This window comes from Rhamphochromis longiceps, linkage group LG15 (genome assembly GCF_057381845.1).
Source record: "Rhamphochromis longiceps isolate RC_006_pf linkage group LG15, R_longiceps_female_GT1.1, whole genome shotgun sequence".
NCBI classification, from domain to species: domain Eukaryota; kingdom Metazoa; phylum Chordata; class Actinopteri; order Cichliformes; family Cichlidae; genus Rhamphochromis; species Rhamphochromis longiceps.
In genome coordinates this window covers 7,860,982-7,883,672 of record NC_140571.1, presented here as the reverse complement: position 1 = coordinate 7,883,672, position 22,691 = coordinate 7,860,982, and the positions used below count along the sequence as shown (strand labels likewise).

General features: G+C 38.5%; 2 protein-coding genes across 3 annotated transcripts; both read left to right on the top strand.

Annotated features, from left to right (window-relative positions):
- The first annotated feature begins 9 nt into the window (after nt 1-9).
- ddx1 (DEAD (Asp-Glu-Ala-Asp) box helicase 1) lies at nt 10-7,485 on the top strand. Its single transcript, XM_085383242.1, has 26 exons — nt 10-211; nt 333-384; nt 483-546; nt 632-661; nt 791-887; nt 1,039-1,086; nt 1,198-1,281; nt 1,401-1,484; nt 1,601-1,677; nt 1,770-1,842; nt 1,954-2,030; nt 2,117-2,231; nt 2,378-2,516; nt 2,715-2,775; nt 2,934-3,032; nt 3,157-3,246; nt 3,364-3,552; nt 3,751-3,802; nt 3,982-4,128; nt 4,271-4,362; nt 4,771-4,843; nt 4,967-5,039; nt 5,950-5,992; nt 6,077-6,172; nt 6,466-6,586; nt 6,777-7,485. The coding sequence occupies exons 1-26, from the start codon at nt 25-27 to the stop codon at nt 6,905-6,907; spliced, it is 2,394 nt and encodes a 797-aa protein (XP_085239368.1). The 5' UTR covers nt 10-24; the 3' UTR covers nt 6,908-7,485.
- A 2,086-nt stretch (nt 7,486-9,571) lies between these two features.
- On the top strand, nt 9,572-21,001 carry LOC146651978 (uncharacterized). Of its 2 annotated transcripts, none has more exons than XM_085382366.1 (3): nt 9,572-9,707; nt 10,360-10,456; nt 13,135-21,001. In XM_085382366.1, the coding sequence occupies exon 3, from the start codon at nt 13,160-13,162 to the stop codon at nt 19,802-19,804; it is 6,645 nt and encodes a 2,214-aa protein (XP_085238492.1). In that variant the 5' UTR covers nt 9,572-9,707; nt 10,360-10,456; nt 13,135-13,159; the 3' UTR covers nt 19,805-21,001. The 2 variants fall into 2 exon arrangements, with proteins under 2 accessions (XP_085238492.1, XP_085238491.1); XM_085382365.1 differs by having other exon boundaries at nt 10,360-10,469.
- Nucleotides 21,002-22,691: the final 1,690 nt, after the last annotated feature.

The following is a 22,691-nucleotide window of genomic DNA, read 5'->3' as shown; positions in this document are numbered from 1 at the left end:
GTGATTTTATTTGGCTTATTATAAATGTTAATATTAGCTTTTGTATCTCAAGTCCACAAGCGACAATTTTTCTCAACCCCCCGCTTTGTTTTTACGAACTTGTTCACTATCCGGAACTATTTTTTCTTGGCTGTTAAGGGGGAGCATTTGCTGACCGGCACATCCGGTTGCGTTGCACTTGTACTAGCAGCAGCAATGGCAGCGTTTGGTGGTGAGATTTTTACATTCCTACTTAATTTTGACGTTACGGTTTTAAATTGCTTACACATCAACTGTCGTTTTGAAGCTACGTAAGCCCACTCAACCATTTAATATGTGTTTTTATGTAACAGAAATGGGGGTAATGCCTGAAATCGCGCAGGCTGTGGAAGAGATGGACTGGCTGTGAGTCCAGCTACAAATTTGCAAAATCATGCATGCTGTTGTATGCTTACATTTTAATATTTGATATCAAACTGACTAAATGTATAATCGGTTTTCAGGTTGCCTACTGACATCCAGGCGGAGTCCATCCCCCTCATCCTTGGTGGAGGAGATGTGCTCATGGTAAGCTTGGTTCTCTGGACACATTTGGCTCACAGATATTTGCACTCTGCTGCGAGGCTGACATCTGACTTTTCTGTCTTCTAAGGCTGCGGAAACTGGCAGTGGCAAAACAGGAGTAAGTACTTAACAGCGACACAAACTTGGGAGAAATGCCTTCTTTTTTTTTTTTTCTTTGTATGTCTACACTGTATATATTTATTTTCACACTTACTGAGTCATGACAGTTTCCCATTGTCCTCCTCAGGCCTTCAGTATCCCTGTGATCCAGATTGTGTACGAGACCTTGAAGGATCAGCAGGAGGGCAAAAAGGGCAGAGCCTCTATTAAAACTGGAGGAGCCAGTGAGAATATTTAATCAGTTATTTGGTTTCAGGCTTCATGATTCATATCCCATCTTAAATGTGTGCATATAAATTAAGACTTTTAATGTTGGGTAGACAGTATAGAGTGTTCTGCAGGTGTTTGACCTGCTCTTCTTTTGTTTTGTCTCAGTTTTCAACAGCTGGCAGATGAATCCTTATGATCGCAGTACAGCCTTCGGTAAGAACAGATCATAAACATGCAATGTTTATGTAAATGTCACTTTCCAGCTTTTTGTTTTGATTTTTTAAACAACATCTGCTCATTGCCTTTTAATGTTTTTCTTCTTAGCAATTGGGTCAGATGGACTGTGCTGCCAGAGCAGGGAGTTCAAAGAGTGGCATGGCTGTCGCTCCACTAAAGGTGTCACCAAAGGTGTGTGATGTACACAAGTGCTTACGGAGTGATCAGAGAATCAAATAATCGTATGATGGATCAAGAAACATAAAAGTGTAAATTATTATCAGTCCTTATATGTTTGTTTTTCTGTTTAGGGAAGTACTGCTATGAGGTGACCTGCCATGACCAGGGCCTGTGCCGGGTGGGTTGGTCTACCAGTCAGGCGGCTCTGGACCTGGGTATTCTTTTCTACCATCTACAGTATTAATGCAGCAGAAAATGCTCCACTTTAAACAATTTATTTCACCAGGGCACTACTGTAATTTAACACCAGACTCTTTGTTTTTCTTTCTAGGAACTGATAAATATGGGTTTGGTTTTGGTGGGACTGGAAAGAAATCCAACAACAAGCAGTTTGACAGCTATGGGGAGGTAACAGATAATGAAAGATCATATTATTTACACGTTTAAAGAAATTTGGGAATGATTTTTTTAAATGGGTTCTCTTTGCTATTTTTTTTTAGGAGTTTACCATGCATGACACTATTGGATGCTACCTGGATCTAGAAAAGAGCCAAATTTCATTCTCTAAAAATGGTATGGTCCCAGTTTTTCTATTATAAAAAATAAATAACCTATTCAAAGTTGTTAGAAATAGAGAAATAACTCATAATTGGTTTATGTTGTGTTTTTTTTTTTTTTCATCAGGTAACGACCTGGGTGTGGCTTTTGAAATCCCTCAAAATCTGAAGAATCAAGCTTTCTTTGCTTCCTGTGTGCTCAAGGTATCGACGGATATGACAACACAGTGATGGCAGAGAACATATAAAACTGATGCCTGACTGACACCATCATCTTTTCTGTTTTACAGAATGCAGAGCTAAAGTTTAACTTTGGAGGAGAAGACTTTAAACACCCCCCTAAGAGTGGATTTGTTGCCCTGGACCAGGCACCAGAGGGTCATGCTGTCAAATCTTCTCAGACAGGTGTGTGCTTTCAACCTCATTTCAGGCACTTAAGACAAGATTGTTCCTTTTACGGTATATGCCTTCTTTCACTCACTGGTGTTAAAACAAGGTACATTTTCAAATTTGAGTATGCCAAGTACAATATTTCTTCTGTGATTGTGCAGGCAGTGCCAACGTGAGTCAGGTGAAAACATCCTCAAATTCACCCAAAGCCCTGATCATTGAGCCGTCTAAAGAACTGGCTGAACAAACCCTCAACAATGTCACGCAGTTTAAGAAATATGTGGATAATCCCAAACTCAGGTATGACACCATGGAGGTGGTATCGACACTGAGTGACACAAACTGAAAAAAACCTCGACTTAAAAAAAGAAATAAAAATGCATTTGTAGTAACAATCCAGATTATTCTGTCATCCCTTTAAAAACATCATTTGCCTGCGTTTTTACACCACCAGATGGAGCCGTGCTATTTTGGTAATTTGTCAGTCTGTCATTGCAGGGAGCTGCTGGTGATTGGTGGTGTGGCTGCCAAAGACCAGCTGGCTGCTCTGGAACAGGGGGTATGTGACACGTACAGTTACGCCTACTCCCATCCCCAAAAAAACAAAAAACGTTGACTTACCGGTAGTTTTAATTACTGTAAATCAAATTGTTGAAATATGTTTTTTAATTGGATGCCATTTTTCCTCTTTTTTTCCTGGTGTCATCTTATAATTAGATTGACATTGTGGTGGGAACACCTGGTAGATTGGATGACTTCATTTCCACTGGGAAACTGAGTTTGTCCGAAGTCCGCTTTCTGGTGCTGGATGAGTGTGTATGTGAATTCTTTTTGTTTTTTTATAGATTACACATATGTTTTGTTTTGGGGTTTTTTATGGTTGATATATATAATATAGCATAAAATCCCTTAACTATTTTGTGTCTTTTGTGTATCTCAGGACGGCCTCCTGTCAGCAGGTTATACAGACTTCATCAACAGGATCCATAATCAAATCCCCCAGGTCACCTCTGATGGCAAGAGACTGCAGGTAATGCTGAGCATAAATTACATGTGTGAAATTAAACCTGTGTACTATGATAGATGTTGTAGTAGAAGGATGTTTGCTGGCATTAGTAGTTTAGGTGACGATCTCTTTATTTTCCAGGTCATTGTATGCTCAGCGACACTGCATTCATTCGATGTGAAGAAGTTATCCGAGCGCATCATGCACTTTCCCACCTGGGTGGATCTGAAGGGGGAGGACTCTGTTCCGGAGACTGTCCACCACATAGTGGTGCCCGTCAATCCGAAGAGCGACCATCTGTGGGAGCGCCTCGGCAAGAACCACATCCGGGTGAGTTCCTCGTGCTCGGGGAAGGAAACCGAATAAACAGAAAAGTACTGAAACATCAAGTTAAGCAATTCGGCTGTGTTTCAGACTTGGGTGGAGGAATAATCACCTTTTTATTCTACACTATGTATGTTGTTATCATGTCTTTGTCTTAGTTTAGAGTTGTGGTGATTTAGCTGTTTCCTCTGTTTCTCTGGGTAGACTGATGAAGTTCATTCAAATGATAACACCAGACCAGGAGTCAATACTGCAGGTAGGTGCAGTTGAGCAGCACAGTTCAGACCGCTCATCTTCATCACCCTGATAGAAAGTGTAAAATATCATTATTGTCCATTCACTCCAGTCAGTATACACATCACATAAACAACACAGATAACACTTACCTTAATATGAACTTCAGTAAAGGTGTGTGTGTGTCTTTTTGTGAGTCAGAAATGTGGTCAGAGGCCATCAAAATCCTGAAGGGCGAGTACACAGTGAGAGCCATTAAAGAACACAAAATGGACCAGGCTATAATCTTCTGTCGTACCAAAATTGACTGTGACAACATGGAGCAGTACTTCATTCAGCAAGGAGGAGGTAGGCTGTGTTGGAACAATTTAGATGTTTTTGTTTGAGCCACTACAGAAGTTTAGAAAGTGAAAAAAGACACAGTTAAATATGAATACTTGGTCTTTTTCCCCCAGTTACAAATGGCTGAGTTCATGTGTGTCTTCTTCAGGTCCAAATAGCAAAGGTCACCAGTTGTCCTGTGTTTGCCTCCATGGCGATCGTAAGCCTAATGAGCGGAAAAATAACCTGGAGCGCTTCAAGGTAAAATAACAAAAAAAGCTAAACAAAGCAAAAATCATAACCTGCTTATGCTGTTTAACCTCCTAAGACCCGAACTCTTCCACGGCATGCATTTTTTATTTCTCTTTGATATTTGGGCATATTGGGGCCCAATGAATGTAAAAACAAAGAATTACCAGATTTTTTGTTTTACCTTATTTTGGTTTTTAAGAAAAATAAGAGCCACATATGAGGATGTTCGTTTAAAATTTTGATAGAACAGTAGCAGTATAATGTCCTCGTAAGTGGATATCAGGCTCTTGTAGAGCAAAATTGATTATTTTGGTCTAAATAACCCAAAAGGTGATGTCCACATATGTGGACGTCAGGTCCTAGGAGGTTAACAAAGTGCAACCAGTCAGTGTTTTTGAGGATTGTTTGTGTTCTCAGAGAAAAGAAGTGAGGCTGTTGATCTGCACTGATGTAGCTGCCAGAGGAATTGACATCCACGGAGTTCCTTATGGTATATGGATGCTTGCTAGAAAATTATATTACTTTACAAATAAAAATTATATATTCAGTGAACATTACAGAAGAGTTGCTATATATTTCTTTATATATTTATGTTAATGGTTTCTTCCTCCAGTGATTAACGTGACTCTGCCAGATGAGAAGCAGAACTATGTCCATCGTATCGGCAGAGTGGGAAGAGCTGAAAGGTACCTACTGAATTTATTTTGTTATAACTTAACTTATTTATTCATTTTAATATTCATAAGTTTGTGTGAAAGATTATGTTGTATTGGTTAAATATATGTATAAATGTATTTATTATTTACTTGCTGTTAATCAGGAAATTCAAACTGCAGTTCCACCAGTAAAAATCTTCCATAATTCAGGCCAATTACAGTCTAGATTTTAAAGGGCAAAACAAACATGCATTTAATTCAACTCAATCCAGTTTTATTGGCATTACACCAGTTCATCATTTATGTAACGCCAAATCACAACAACAGCCACCTCAAGTTGCTTTATATTCTAAGGTAAAACCCTACAATATTATAACGAAAGAAAGGAACCCCAAGAATCAGATGATCGCCTTTGACCAAGCACTTGGCAACAGTGGGAAGGAAAAACTCCTTTTTAACAGGAAGAAACCTCCATAGAAGGACAGTCATCCCTGTATGTACTACAATAGCTGAAAGAAGGGGAAAAAAAAACAAGGTTAGAATTTATCATTCTAGCAAGTCGCCACTTTGAAAACAAAAAGACAGAGTTCTTGTTTAAACAACGATAAACGTAGGATACTATCACTCTAGTCGGCTGCCCCTTATGAAGGTGAAAGCATTAACGAAATGGAACGCAGTTCCTAAATAAGTAGGAGTAATCAGCCAAAGTCAATCTGGAAGTAGATGACAAAGGCAAAGTCATCTACTTCCTTTCTTTCTTCTTCCTTTTGTCATCTTCTTCTCTTCCATCTGTTCCTTTTAAAGGTCACAAGAGCAGATCATCTGCATCATCATTGCCACCTCAAACTTTCACATGGCGTGCCTGAGTGACGACAAACAATAAATTATAATGTAATCTCTACGTAGCATTGATGTTGTGTAATTTCTTTTCGACTTACAGAATGGGATTGGCTATCTCCTTAGTTGCTATGGAGAAAGAGAAGGTAAGGTGGAGTAGAGGTGTCTGTTTAGTCCATATAAGTTTGAATTTTGTATGTGATTTTAAGTACACTTTTCTACCTGTGCAGGTGTGGTACCATGTTTGCCCAAACCGAGGCAGAGGTTGCTACAACACACGACTGAAGGAGGATGGAGGATGCACCATCTGGTATAATGAAAAAGAGGTGAATAAAGATGCACACAAAACTAGTCTGGTTGATACAGCAGCTCCAATTTACTGTTTGAAATACAAACATGTGTGATACAGCAGTTCTTTTGAAAGGACTGTATAAGCAGCACATGCATTCATAATCACTCTTAGGTTTGGGGTGTGCCAGGTTAATAATCCAATACATTCACCTTTAAAACCAGTTGGGAAGTAAAGTTACACACAACATACTTTCACTCACACATCCTCATCATGCACTTTAAACTCTGCTTGTGTCATTTCTTTTTCCCCTTTTTCCTCTGATCACAGCTCCTTTCAGAAATCGAGGAACATTTAAAGTGCACCATCACCCAGTGTGAGCCAGACATCAAAGTACCCGTGGATGAGTTTGATGGAAAGGTGACCTATGGGCAGCGCAGAGCGATGGGAGGTATGTGTGACAAAAAGGAAGGATAACATGTCTGCACAAGACTACGGGAATGGTTGCATATGCACATTAAAGTATATCTGTTGTTTGGAAGGATTATAATGAGCATTAAAGCATCATGAGGCAGGTTGTAGTATTTATTATGTCTGCTCGTGTGTTGAGCTTGACCAGGAAACCTGTCGTCTTTGTCTAGGTGGTAACTACAAGGGTCACGTAGATGTTCTGGCCCCAACCGTCCAGGAGCTGGCAAGCCTGGAGAGAGAAGCCCAAACATCCTTTCTTCACCTGGGTTATCTACCCAACCAGCTATTCAGAGCCTTCTGAACCTAACTCCAGCTAGCAGAATAGCACTACATGCCAATCATATACAATGTGGAAACAAAAACAAAACTGATTTTTAATTTACATGAGTTATAAACGAAAAGGTGTCAGGATTTCCAGAATTTCAGCATTGAATGGCAAAGGACTATTTTTTGTTTTGCATTTAGCGCCAAGGCCTGTTGAGACGGCTGGCACAATGATTTCGACGTCACTTCCTGCTACACTTGAATTGAAAACCGTATATACTGTATACTTAATTCTAATTGGTTGGTTTGGTTTATATGGCTGAGTGAATCATTTAAGACATTTATATAGTAAAACTTCACTGAAAGTGACTTTGTTTTCTTTTCTCCATTAAACGTTAGTGGCGTTCTCAGCTTGGATTTGGTTTCTTACATTTAATCATCAGCAAAGAAAGACAAACCTGTATTTGTTATAAGCTTTTCTGTGCATTTAGTTTGTGTTTGTGTCCAGTGATTTCAGTTTGAAGAAATTTTTAAGAAGCAGTGGGGACATGTTTGGAAAGAGAAACATGCAGTAGATTAAATAAAAGGTACCTATGTTATTATTAAAAAAAATAACTCTGGTTTGAGAAGTCATATTTTAAATTTGGCAATCACAAGGTGTCCATTACCCTAAAGCATACTTATAATAAAAGAATGAAGGCCATTCTGCTTAAATACAGTGTGAGAGGTGATACAGAGGCTAATAACTCATAAGAAAGGGGTTTAATGAGGTCGTGAAAGAGAAAATAGAAAGTAGCCATTTCCTCACAGCCATTCATTTAATGAGATTGCTTTTTTTCTGCCCACATTACCTGCAGCCCACTGGAAGAATGCACTAAAAGACATTTCTGCATTGGTACTTAGAAAAAGGGGAAAAATAATTTTTAAGATTGAATTTTTAAATTTACGATAATGTTTTTTCTGAGTTATTCATCCCAGGAGTTCAAATATTTATTTATTTCCACCTGAGCCTTTAAAAGTGAAGCATTCCTTGAATGAAATAATGCTCTTTTCTGAGTTTTCACTCAGAGTTTTACCACCTTTCCCCAGTCCCTTATTTTTATTAATTTTCACTTGCCCTAAGGCACCTTTGTACATGAACTGTTTGAAGCATTGACTACAGGAAATTGTATTTTATATATTTATTTATATTTTATATGCTTTATAGTCAAATAACCTTTTCTATAGCTTATGTGTAACATTATTGCAATAGCAAAGCTACATATTAAGGCGAAGGAGAATGATCTACATTGTGGTAATATGATAACAGAACTGGACACCGAGAAAAAATATCATCCATATTATGACAGAGCTGGACGCTTGTTGAGTATTTAGTCCAAGATGAAGCTGCAGGATCTTCTGGGTGTGGTTTAATTGCCTAATTTCCAGTCTTTGAAAGTGGATTAGAAATTGAGGCTGCACAACAAGGATGTGAACTGTAGGTCCAAAAACTGAGAGCAGTAAAAAAAAAAAAACGGGGCGGGGGAAATGTGAATACTTTACACCTAAGGAAAGGATTCAAAAAAATAGAGTTTTGGGTTGAAAGCCTGAAGAGATGACCAGGTTTTACTGCTAATGGCTGCAGAAATGACATAAAGGGTTTCTGTATGATTCTTTGAAAATATTTAAGCATTTTTTCTCCTTTCTTTAGTCACTTTTAGTGATTTTATAATAGAAAAGAATTACATGATGGTGAATTTTACTTTGTAAATGCAATATTTTCTTATTCATTTGATCCAGTACCTGTTTGGGAGATCCTTTTGATTATCTTTCTTTTATAAAACTACTAAAAAGAACTATAACATGCCATTATTGTATATCAGGCAGTATTGATTAGTGGTAGTGTATTGCTCTTTGTGCTTATCTCTAAATTCAGTTAAAGCATCAAGACTCCTGGTGGCTTCTGGTTATTTGCTTAAATCTCATGGATTGTGAGTATGCATATGCAGACAGTTGTCCTGTTCTGAGCTATCATTTCATCAGCTGAAACAATATATGAAAATATCAGATTGTGTAACACTTGAGCGCCTTCCTTGACCACCTACCTTCACAAGTTCTACAAGCCTTATAAATGCAATTACTTACAAATGACTGCATCCCTTCTTCACATGGGCCTCTCAGAAAATGGAATCGTTTTAGCTTTTTACTTTTAACTTTTTAACTTTGTACTGATTCAGCAAACCCAGACATAGAGCTACGGTCAAATTGATGCGCTTTCAAAATAAAAGTCTTACAAGTGTAAACTAAACTAGGACAGCAGCAGGTGACACAGCAGTCACTACAGCCTTTGCATTTATTAAGCGGTTGTACCACTTAATGAATTCGACTTCATTCACATCTTTTCTTTTTTTTCTTTTTCAGAATTCTTTTTTCTCAGAATTCTGACTTTTTCCCCTCAGAATTCAGGAAAAGAAGAAAAAAAAGGACGTGCCCACTTTTTTCCCCCAGTGGCCCTAATCCTCTTCCGTAGTTACAACACTAAATTTCACCATTTCCAAGATTTTTTTAAAGATTAATCCAAGCCTGTGTGCAACTTTTCAAGCATTTGTTTTGTTTTTTAACAAACCTTGCTTCATCTAATGTATTGAGTTTGCCGATCAAGTATTGCACTTTTATTTTGAAGTAGTGGTGCTCTTCTGTGACGTCACTTCCATAACAGTGCTGTGCATCGTCTATAGTCTCCCTCCTGAAATTCAGGGACTTCAACTCCGCTGCATCCTTCAAACGTTGTGCCGCAAAGAAGTGCGTAGTTTTACCAAGTGAGAACCACGGCCGTGTGAATGTTGTGCACACTTTGGGTAAGCTTCATCCTGTTTGCGGGCTCCTTTTTGACGTCGCTTTGCCGTTGAAGTAGCTGTTTGTAACGACTTCACATCGCCATGTTTAGGTGGAAAGTAGTAAATGCAAACCCTCGATTAGGTTTTTCTTCCGCTGGACCACTTTTAGCACTGCTGCCGTGTTAAATACATGGATGGCATCCTTTTAGTAATAGTAATTGGACTGTGTTTTTTTCCAGATAGCTCAGTGAATTATTGTGATGCACTTCAGTGTTCAGAAGCATTTGGTGCAGTCAAAATAATCGCCATCTGCTGGTCAAAATGCTTTGTTTGGAAAGGACTGTCCAAAAGGTTTCACTTTTATTCAGTAAAGCTGTTTTAACTAATTATTGTTGAATTTGCTCATTTTTTTTAAAGAGTCTGTATCCTTTCGTTTAAGTGCCGTGGTAGACAAAAAATACCCCCAGTTTGTCCTTTTGTCAAAGGAACACCTGGTTTGTTTTTCTCCTGGTTAACGGCCCCACTTTCACTGAAGTGTAGCTCACAAACACATGCCCACAGTGTTTGTGAGATGGTGTCTAACAGGGCTGCATGTTTTTATCGTTCTTTAAGGAAGAGCTGAAGAATCAATACATTTATTATTTTTCAAATAAGCTTTTCATTTTTCATGCAGGGCTACAGTGTATCCACACGGTCTCTTTGCTACTTGGATGACAGCAAAGGGACCAGAGCAGGTACCAGACATGCTGGATATGCTGATGTTGGGCAGAGTAAGTAGCCAGAGTAAGTACACTGAAGTTTCACACACAGATCATCGTCTTTTTCTCTGAATTTGTTCATACAGTACAAACGAATTTAGAAGTGCCTTAGACTGTGATAGCAGTAAACACATATCTTCAAGCTGAACGATACTAAAAGTATACGATCTTTCATTCCCATTTTTTTTTATTTAAATTAATGATCATAATGATTAGAAACAAAAATATTCAAAACAAAAACATCTAAAATATTGTAGGGTTTTGGATAACTTTTTACTTTCTTTTCGTCAACACAAAAAAAAGACAAAACAGGACAAAAAGAAGTTTCTGATATATCCTGCAAAATAGTGCAGAAGTATAATACAGCCCCTTGAAATAAATTATAAATAAAAATATGTTTAGGAGGGACCAAATGTAATTTTTTTTGTGCACAGCTTCCACTTGGAAACTGCACCTTTAGACAATGTGTTTTGTTGTGTAGAGAAATGGGGAGGTTGCAGAATGAAGCATGAAAGCCTTTTGATTTTTAAGGATTCTGACTCGGTAACATGCACATTAGTATAGCACAATTGGCTGGTGTGCATATTTCATAGTTTTGCTGCACCTAGCTCAAGGTAAAAAAAACATTTCTACCATCTGCTTTTGGTATTCCAGCCAATTACAGTAGCTTGTCAAGAAATGAAACATGCACCAGAGATGAAAAGCTCTCAAACTAACAAGGCTGTGAACACTTGGACTGATTCTTATGTAGCAGATTTCTACTTGAGGAATTAAAGCACTTAATATAACCATCTGCCACCAGATGGCACATCGTTGTTGAGAAACACCATAAATATGATAATCTAGGCATCATCTGTTTGTCAAAACTATTAGAATGAAATCGCGAATACAAGCATCAGAAATTAGCTTTGTCTGATGGGCGCTCCCGTAGTCATAGGGTGAGGAGTTGAGTCATTTGAGAGGGGTTAACACGTCAATTGCCTACTCCTCCACATCAAAAAAGAGACAGCTAAAGCTCCTGGGTGCACCTCCTGGTTGCTGCTGGGCACATCCTACCAGGAGGATTGTTTCTTGGTTTTAGACTAGTCAGTTAATTTAACTTTTTTCTTCATTTAATTAACTAAGAAATGAGTCGCCTACATCCTAATGTAGGTCGGGGGTTCGAATCCGCTGAACGGGTACCCTGAGGTACTCCTGAGCAAGGTACCGTCCCTACACACTGCTCCCCGGTGCGCCTGCTTAGTGGCTACCCACTGCTTCACTGAGTGAATGGGTCAAGTGCAGAGAGTAATTTCCCCGCGGGGATCAATAAAGTATCCATTATTATTATTATTAATTCACACACACTCATATCCTGATGAATGGATCAGACAGCAACTTGAGGTTTAGTATCTTGCCCAAGACTACTTAGGCAATTAGACTGGAGATTGGAGCAGGCAGAGATTGAACCATCAAGGTTATGATTGGTCTACAGCCACCACAATGTACAATGAAGTCATGTAAATATTCAAAAAGTCTGCATGCAGGGATTCTTATTTAATAGGTTTGTTATGCCTAAAGAGTACACGCAATGTCATTTCTGAGTGCAAAAAACTCCACTGCATTGCTTATTTGATGTTATCAAATACCCAAGAGTTATAGAAATTTAAAAAAAAAACCCTCGAGTTGCTGCTTGAACTTAATAAATAAAACTTAATGAAAAGCTCTAAAAATTGTGCATTACATCATAACAACTTTGCTTATTTGTAATTTATTTTTATTTTTTTTTTGAGGGGGGGTTGCAAAAGCAAAATGAAAGTCTTCATGCTAAAAACCATTAATAATGATATTAAAATATAATTACATTACTTCATGATATTAAAAAAAATTGGGGGCTGCTTTTGGGAATTATTTTGTGACGTAACTGGGGTTGGGCAATGTGGCTAAAAGCCATTATTGCTGAATTTCTAGGTAATAATTCAAGATCAGAATCCTCCGTTTGCCCACCAATTTAGTTTAACGTATGTGATCATGCTATGAATGGCTGTGGCCCTGAACTCAGTCCCTATTAACAAATAGGCCAAAGCTTCGGACTACAATTGGTTACAAGTGTCTGTCCCACTTTGGCTGTCTCATCATGGCCTCTTACTGTTATCATAGCCAGTAAGAGTCCAAAAGTCCGATCTGCACTGGTATAAATCAGATAATATAATTAAAATGTAAAATTTCACAAATAAATATTCTTAGCTCAGGGTCAAGTTTCAAAACAGCAGCCCTATGTCTAGTATGAGAACAGATAATATGCTCAAAGATAAAGGTAAAAGATGGAAAAAAATAAAGAAATATTTAGGGAAGCTGGCAGCGTAAGCATGTTTGTTTCACATGTAGACCAGTGCCAAAGTTAATGGAGCTCTGATTCAGTAGGACTACCGTACTGTTAAAATACTATCGATATGTGCGTTTTTGTTTTTTTGTTTTTGTCCTGCACACTGTTGTACACTGTGGCTTGCAATGTACTGAGCTAGCTGTAGTCTTGCAGTATGTCTGTGCCCCGGTATCAAAACCCAAAGCTTACAAAATTATAATGAAGTGGGTAGAATAAAGTGCACTATTATTTTTCTTGGCTGTTATAGTGTGAAAATTGGTACATTTAGACTGAGTTAATGAGTTATGGTTCATATATAATGTATACTATTTTTGTTTCCACACAGGAATAGGGGGCGCAAAGATACGAAAATGGAACTGAAGATGGAGGACACCAACCCAAATAGACTGAAGGACAGCAAAAGGATGGATGCCAACACTGTCTGGCAATGGCGGATTATGCACGTAAAAAAATACTCAAGAAGCCCCGAACCATTCCATTACAGCAATAAAATTGGATTAGATTTTAATGTTGGATCCACGGCACAGAAACTGGATTTACAATTACTGACAAACGGGGTCATGCTTGAAATCTGTGACTTTGCTAAAATGGTTACAAAGGGTAAAAGCCACTTTATCATGAACATTCTGGAGAACAATTTTGATCTTGGTTTGGAAAATGAGCAACAACGGATTCATTTTAGAGCTCAGATTTCACACAAGCTCAAGGACCTGATGAGGAGGCCTCCTAAAGAAAAACTTGACATTGCTGCTCTTTTTGGTTCTTCTTTTGTGCCAGTGTGTGCCAGAAGCATCAAAAAAGAACCGAATGTGGGAGCCGATTGCCAGTATTTCGGTTTCCAGCTGAAGAAAGAAGATAATGGTAGACATACAAGCAAAATTCCTTGCTCACAAACATCTGAAAAAAAGATTGACCGACTACATGCTGATGTCAGCGATGATGAAGAGGAAATTGAGTGCTTAGGGGCGCAGTTAAAAGAAGAAATCAGAGGAGATGTTCTCCCATTTTCATACCCTTACTGTGAAGAAATTGGTTTGCGCTTTGAAAGTGGTGCAAAACAAAGCCTTGATCCAGGTTTATTGACAAATGGTATGATGGTAGAACTGGTAGACTTTACTAGAGTACTGATTGCATCCTACAGCTCTATTATTCTCAGTGTCCTGAAGCATAATTTTGAACTTGACCTTCAAAATCAACAGGACAAAAAGCAAGTTTTGTTCAGCGTGTCCCAACTGTTGAAAAGGAGAAAAAAACTTAAGAGCACTGGTACTAAAATAAGTCCACATTTTAAGAATGAGCCGTTTTCCTTTGAGACAAATCCCTTTAAAAGAGCTCCCACACAGCTGACTATGGAAGAACTTCTATACGAGAGCTTGAAGAAAAGAAGAAAATACAATTCAAAAGCAAATATGCAAAATGAATGTGACATGGAAGAAGAGACAATGGAAACGGAAAGTAACATGTGGAAGCTGCGTGCTAACCGTGTGAAACAAATCCTGCTGGTACTAGACAAAGAGTACTGTACATTCTTCAGGCCCAATAAAGCAAATTTGGAATTCAATATTGGGTTTGGGCCCAAGAAAAACTTGAGTGGTGACTATCTGACCAATTCTGTTCTGTATAAAGTTGCTCGATTTGCCTTGGCAATGAATTCATCCCAGCAGGAATTCATCATGGAGATTCTTGAGAAGAACTTTGACTTAGGCCTGAAGAACAAGTCTTATAAACCTACCTTTGCATGTGAACTCATGAGTAGAGTAAGACAGCTTCAGAAATGCGAGGTTCCGGTCAAATTCTCTAAAGAAGTTTTTGAACTTCCTCGTCCTGTTCCATCATTCAGAATGACATCTCAGAGAATGGACATTGTTAGCCCAGACCTCAGCAGCAGATCGAATGTGAAGGAATCTGATATCGCTCCTTCAAATTCTCCTGACTCACAAGCTGAAACTAAACTAAGTCCAAATGATGTAACTACAACTGATTTACCAGTCCATCTACATGAAACTGAACCCAAGCCACATACTGAAACCAAACCTGAAATAAAGTCAGAGAAAAATGTCCATCCTTATCACTTCTGCAAGGAGATTGGTCTGAAACTTCATGTCAGCTGCAGTCAACAAAAACACAAACTTGACATCAGCAAACTGACCAAAGGAGCAATGATGGAAGTAACAAACTTTGCTGAAAAGTTGTGTGGAACATTTGAGCAGATTTGTCTGGATGTTCTCAGACACAACTTTGAGCTTGATTTGCAAAGTGTCGATTCAGAACTTGCAAGAAATATTCTTGCACACATTCCAGCTGCAAATGAAGAAAGAAATCTTGTGACCCGTGTAACCCATGGGAAATCGAAGCACCCGAAAAGAGATTACCCAATTCTCCCGACACTGAATTGCCAGAATAACCCAAATACAGAAGCATGTAGAGCTGATTCTACTGAGGAAAATGTACACAAAGATGTAAGCAGTACCACTGACACTGAACAACAAGATGACCTCAACTCAGCGCTGTGGAAATTGAGACGTATTCAAATTCAGCACATCCTCTCAGTACCTCATGGAGAACACTGCCCACTTTATTCTTACTCTAGATGTAAGAAATTGGGCATCGACTTTAATGTAGGATCTGGAATAAAACTAAATCTTGACCCAAAGTTACTTACCAATGGCATCATGGTTGAAGTTAACACGTTTGCTGAAGCAATGTTGTCATCTACAAAAGATTTCATCACAGCAATCCTGGAGTACAACTTTGATTTAAATTTGAACAGCGAGGCAAGTCGCAATGCCTTTGGAAAGAAGCTTATGCGAAACTCTGGAGCAATGAAGACAAAGAAACTAGCTGCATCTCAGAAGAAAATACTTTTTCAACTGCCTGACTCAAAATCTGTAGATGAATATACTCCATATTGCCCCAAATGTTATCAAGACAGAATTAAGCGTCATCAAGATAAATCGCAGTCTGGTCGCGTCCCTGAGCAGCCCCAAACTGGGTCAGATGTTTGTGCTGATGCAAAGGCAGAAAGTACTCAAAATGATCGAACCTCTATTTCTGCAGCAACAAGAAAGACTATAATGAGCTGTTACCCCTCATGCAGGAAAATGGGTTTAAGACTCCGCGTGAGTAAAGCACACCGTAAACGTAAACTCGAAACACGTGCTTTGATCTGGGGTGTTATGTGTGAGGTTTATTCTTTTGCCAGGAAACTGAGTGGAACAAAGCATAAACTTGTCAATGATATTCTTGAGCACAACTTCAACTTGGACAAACAGACTCTAGACCTCAATCCTTCAATGTTGTTCTGTAGAGTACAGCCACGAGAAGGAGAGCATGCCTGGTTCAATGATGTTTTTGTTATTCAGGCACCTCGCAAATGTCCTGTTATTGGGGTTAAAAGGGAAGGACAATCCACCACGCAGACAAATGAATGGAAAGAAACGATCAGAAAAAGACAGCTGGACATGCAGGCAAAGAAGAAAAGGGCCATGGTGTCAAGTGATTATGCCAATGATAGTGTAGGAAGGATTGGATTTGATGAAATGGGTTTGAGTCTAGACGAAACAGTTGGAGTGGACTATTGCTACATGTGTCCTATAGAAGCAGACACACTCACAGATTCAGAAAACAGCGGGAATGAGGATGACATAGAAAACCCAACATCATCTTGCATCTCTGCTCCTTTCCATACCACCACTGATAGTTCCTTCAGTTCAGCAATCGTAGACACAGATATGGACCTGCCATCTCCAAGTCAGCCAGATGAAAGTGGGCTGCTAGAATATGAAGAGGAGGAAGAGATTCCAACAGATGTACCAAATGAATTTGACATGAAAGAAGAGGAAAAGGAAATGGAGAGTAACATGTGGAAGCTGCGTACTCACCGTGTGAAACAAATCCTCCTAGTCCTAGACAAAGAGTACTGTCCATTCTTCAGGCCCAAGAAAGTTAACCTAGAATTCAATATTGGGTTTAGACCCAAGAAAAATTTGAGTGCTGACTGTCTGACCAATTCTGTTCTGTATAAAGTTGCTCGGTTTGCCTTGGCAATGAGTTCATCCCAGCAGGAATTCATCATGGAGATTCTTGAGAAGAACTTTGCATTAGACCTAGAGAGCAATAGCCACAGATACACCATTGCATGTGAACTGATGAATAAAATAAGACAGCTTCAGGAATATGAAGATCCAGTCAAATTCTCAAAAGAGGTATTTAAACTCCCCGATTCCATGTTTTCAATAGGCACAAGATACCAGAGCATGGACAGCAGCATATCAAGATTGGATGAGTCTGATGTTGAACCCTCACATCCCCCTGATTCAGATGGTGAAACTAGACCAGACCCACATGTGTCAACTATACCAGGTTTACCAGCTGGTCCACCGAAAACAATATCCGAGGAAAGTGTGAACCTGTATCCCTTCTCCAAGGAGATTGGTCTGAAGTTGCATGTAAGCTGCAGTCAACAGAAAAACAAACTTGATGTCAACAAACTGACCAAAGGAGCAATGATGGAAGTGACAAACTTTGCTGAAAAGTTGTGTGGGACATTTGAGCAGATTTGTCTGGACGTTCTCAGACACAACTTTGAGCTTGATTTGCAAAACGTCAATTCTGAACTTGCTAGACATATTCTTGCACAAATTCCTGTTGCAAATGATCATAGAAATGTGGCAACCTGGGTTGCCCAAGCAAAGCAAAAGAACACACGAAGAGATTATCCAATAGTCATGAAACTGAATTGCCAATACAAGCCAGATGCAGAAATATGTAGTGCTGCATCTACTCGAACAGTCAAGCACCAAAATGTAAGCACTTCCACTGACAAGCAACAAAATGACCTAAATTCAGTTCTATGGAGATTGCGTATCAATCAAATTCAACGCATCCTCTCAGTGCCTCATGGAGAACATTGCCCACTGTATTCTTACTCCAGATGTAAGAAATTGGATATGGATTTTAATGTCGGATTTGGAGTAAAGCAAAATCTGGACCCAAAGTTATTGACCAACGGCGTCATGGTTGAAGTTAACACATTTGCCGAAGCAATGCTGTCATCCACAAAAGACTTCATCATGGAGATCCTGGAGTATAATTTTGATCTAAATTTGAACAGTGAGCTATCTCACATTGCCTTCGCAGAGCAGCTCATGCAAACCATTACAACACTGAAGTCAAAAAAATTCAGCCTGCCTCAAAAGAAAAAGCTTTTTAAACTCCCTCTGTCAGTTTTCTTTGAGGAATATACTCCAGATTGCCCCAAATGTCATCAAGATAAAAATGGCAAGCTTGTCCAGGATGAATCTCACTCTGGTAATGTGCTTTGCCATCCTCTTGCCGTGACCAGCGTCATCTCTACTAACGCAAGCAGCACGGTAAAAAAGCCTCCAGATGATCAAACCTCTTTTTCTGCATCAGTAGAAACAATATTGAACACTTACCCTCTCTGCAAGAAAATAGGTTTAAGCCTATGTGTGGACAAAGCTCACCCAAAACTTAAACTCGACACATGTGTTTTGACGTGGGAGGTCATGTGCGAGGTGTATTCTTTTGCCAGGAAACTGTGCGGGACAAAGCACAAGCTTGTCAATGATGTTCTTGAGCACAACTTCAGCTTGGACAAGCAGAGTCTAGACATGAATCCTTCAGTGCAGTTCTACAGAGTGAATCCACATGATGGAGAGCCCACCTGGTTCAGCGAAGTTTTCATTATTCAGCCACCTCGCACATTTCAAGTCATTGAGAGTGCAGAAGAAGAGCTTCCCACTGTGCAGAGAAATGAATGGAAGGAAACGGTTCGAAAAAGACAACTGGAAATGCAAGCAAAGAAGGAAAAAGCCATGCTGTTAAGTAATACTCTGAGTGCTGTGACATTAACAAAGAATAAGCAGAAAAATCTCTATCCTATTTGCAAGAAAATAGGTCTGGACCTTGATGTTTCATCAAAATCAGCGGACAAAAAAAAGCTGAACTTGAAGTTACTGACATCATCGGTGCTGTTGGAAATACAGAAATTTGCAGCAACGAAAAGGAACCAGTATTTCCCAGCTATTTTGTTTGACATCCTAGACTATAACTTTGAGATTAGCTCACAGCATCACAGGCGCTGGGAATTTTCAATCGCTGCTGCAACCAAATTCCATTCGATGATCAGACAGTATCGAAATACTGGAATAGAAAAGATCTTCAAGTTACCATTTCTGTCTGGACCCAAACTCCCACAGAGCTTAACACAAAATCTGCAAAATAATAAAAGTGCTCATAGAGTGGATGGAAACCAATGTGTGCAGCCAGCAACATATCATGCAATCCAAATGCAGCCAGTGACAATAATGCAGATGAATGTCAACCCTATGAACATCCCTACGATTACCTCCATTTTTACACCTATGATTACCTCTGTAATCAACCCTATGGTTACCCCTGTGATTAACCCAACAATTACCCCAATTTTTACACCTCCAGTTACCGTCATTAATACCCCTACAATTGCCCCCATGAGCACCTCTACACTTACCCCCATGAATACCCCTACGATTACCTCCACCAGTACCACCACAACTGTAGGTTGTGACGGTTTTCTTCCAGGAAACCTCCAAATTAAAGAGGAGGAAGATGATCCACGTTATGGCAATATGCCATCACTGGATGTTGAAACAAACTATCACCAAGGTAATGATGATGTAAGAACTGACTTAAACACTGAGGCTGCCAAGAATTTAGTCCCAGGTCATCCTGCAGGCTCCCTTGGGCATACCGCATGTCCAACCTCTGAAAGCAATAATGGAAGCAAGTCATCACAGCCCTCTGATGGATGTGTGCAAACTGCATCTCTAAGTAGTGAGACTGTCATAAAAACCGAGTCAGACACTGAGGGATACATGGATTACTACATGGTAACTGTAGGTCAGGACACAGAGATAAAAGAGGAGCAGGAACATGTGCCAGCTGGAAGTGCAGAAAGTGAAGTGGATGTTAAACAGGAATGTGAGTGTTAATGGAAAAAAAATGTCTTTTGTATAGACCATTAAGTTTGAATAATGTTGCCTTAATCCCTGTGAAAAGCTTTTTGTTGTTGATGGAGAAGGAGAGTTCAATCTTTTTTCTTTCTTTTCTTTTCTTTTTTTTTTTTTTTTTAAAGCGATCTCAATCTATACAAATATAGTAGAGCTATGGGTTAAAAGCCTGAAAAGATGGCTCATATTGACCAAAAGCTTTCAGGGCAAATGTCTGCAGCATGGAACCACATGTGTTATTTCCCTTCTGTAGCAGCCTTTTAGTACTCTAATTTATAACAAAGAATTTGGATGTTGAACTTCATAGATGTTGTTTCCTTTTTTTCCCTTTTCTTCTTTCTTTTTATCCATTGAGGTATCCTGGACTGTTTGTAAAATGTTTATCATTCTCTTGCTTTTTGTTTTATATATTTTACTCTTTTTTTTTTCTTTTTTCTTTTTTTTACATATGTATGTATTTCACTTTATAAATGAGCAAACATAGAAATACGTCATTGTGTAAATATGTATATACAAAAGTTTTTCAGATAATTTTCCAGAATGGCAACAATAATGTAAATTACTAAAACTGATCCTGCAACACAAATAAATGTATGTATTCATATTTGAGGTAATATACACATTGATAGCTCACTGTATGTACATTTTGTATAAAGGTTTGAAAGCTCGAACCTGTCATATCGTCATGGTGTGTTTTATTTATATATATGTGTAAATATTACAGTGGCAAGCAAATTTTTTAGCTCGCTAACCAATGTAAGGTGTTTGTGATTAATACTTGTATTCCCAACCAAAAAAATTGTCTTGGTGTTTAAATGTTATGCTTGATCAGTTTCTTACTGAAGTCCAGTGTGCCTAATTAACAACAATATAATATTTACTTTTAAACAAGTTTTTGTCAGGTTTCCTGAATATTTGGGTTTTCTTGTGTATGTGTCTAACATTTGCTAAGTATTGCATATTTAATTGTAGCTGAAATTTTCATATTAGAGGCTTAAAGATTAGACTTGGTGTATGATTTTGATGTAATGCCAAAATTGGGCCGTTGGTGGTGCTCAATACTAACATAATTTACTCCTTTTGTGGACCTTATATATTCTACAAACCATATAACCATTAAAAGAAAAACGAGTAAAAGACTTTTTCTACATGGCTTTAGGGATTTTAAAAAGGAATTCTATCCCCAGTTCACTAAAATAAAAAATTCAAAAAGACAAATCACTAAATTGTCTTTTGGGGTGCCACTCTGTTATGTTTTGTATAAGTTGTTTGTAGATTTTGATTATTACTAATATAAGTGGCTGAAAATCCAACATACAGGTGACAAATGAAAGAAAAAAGTGATTTGTGAGCAAGACACAAATGTCTACTGCAAGACAAAATCAGTGTGAAGGACTGGTATAGATAACAACTTTCAGGCTTATGTGCAGCCTTGTGACCTATTACAGATTAATGTGAGAAGTGGAGCTGCACAAAAATTCTAATGGAATCTTTGGATAATGGTTTAGTAGAAGGTGGGGGGCTGGAGTATTTAGACATTTTACTTAAGTAAAGGTAATAAAGTATATAAAAATATAAAGCAAGAGCAGAAAACTGCATAACATAGGCATACTTAAATTTTCCCCTCAAAATTCCCTGATTCTGGGACGCTACTGGAGGGATGCTCATCGTTGTTCCTAAAGAAATTCCCTGGCCTAATGCTTGACTTCATTAATGCACAGCAAAGCATTTAGTGAGGTTTTGCAGAATGCGGACTGAGCCACCACTCACATCAGAATGGAAATGTTTCACCTTTGGATAAACCTAATCTCTCAAGACAACCTTACATCTAAGAGTTCAATAGGGGCAGAGTGTGAAAGTTCTTCATTTAATTAGTCACCCATCTACAGTATTTTGAGATAGTTTGCTTCCAAGAACTGAGAATTTCTTGTCATTCATCATATTTACGTACTTTGTTACGAAAAGCTAGTCATAAAAACATAATTTGTTCCCATTTCTTTTGTTGGATGCACAAAAAATGCCAAAGGTAAATACGTTTGACAGGGATAAAATAGTATCTTTGCTCCAACAAGGTGGTTCCCAAAGAACTATTACTTAAAACTTGGGATATTTCACCATGGTGTGCATGGTGTCCTTAAAACATTTGAAGAAACTGGACAATTGGAGGACAAAAGAAGAATGATTTCTAATCTCAATGAGAGTTTTACCTGGATAACTAAAGGACTAATAGAAAACAAGAAGTGGCAGGCCTTAAAAAAAGACTGATGAACCATATCTGAAAGTTAAGGTCAAACACAGCTCCTGAAAAATTATGTGATTATGAATGCAGAAAGGTACAGTCAGATTTTGATCTACCATGTTTTGCAATCTGGAACTCATCTCATTGGTAACGGTTTAATTTGTCAGCTTGAAAATGATCCCAAACACACTCACAATGCAATAAAAGCATATGTGATTAGAAAAACACACAATGGAACACTATCGATCATGGATTGGCCTCCGCAGAGCTTGGAGGTGGACAATACTGAAGCAATGTGGGGTCATATTGATGGAGAATGGAAGAAAAGAAAGCCAAAATCCAAAGAAAGAGCTATGAATGTTCTTCAATAAGCCTGGATAATTATTATTAAAGAAATGACAAGAAAGCGTCAATAGAAGGTGGTCATTAAGGTGGTTTTTGCCTCTCTTTTTCTATGTGTCTATGTACGTTTTCATAAATCTCTCTACTTCTTTCACATTCTCCCAGAAAAATATACTTAAAACTTTTTCAGAGCACTGTACATCTGAAGGAGTTGAACAGTAGTTCGTTCCCTTTTGAGTTTTATTTTTGAAAGACAAAGCCGGAAGTCTTCCGCGCACTTCCGCGTAG

What these genes read in the sequence shown, in the direction of transcription:
- ddx1 (XM_085383242.1), top strand. Translation starts at nt 25, where the DNA reads ATGTTAATATTAGCTTTTGTATCTCAAGTCCACAAGCGACAATTTTTC. An exon ending in GTGGAAGAGATGGACTGGCT is followed by an intron (nt 385 to 482) that starts GTGAGTCCAGCT and finishes ATCGGTTTTCAG; the next exon opens with GTTGCCTACTGACATCCAGG. An exon ending in TTGCTTCCTGTGTGCTCAAG is followed by an intron (nt 2,031 to 2,116) that starts GTATCGACGGAT and finishes TCTGTTTTACAG; the next exon opens with AATGCAGAGCTAAAGTTTAA.
- LOC146651978 (XM_085382366.1), top strand. Translation starts at nt 13,160, where the DNA reads ATGGAACTGAAGATGGAGGACACCAACCCAAATAGACTGAAGGACAGC.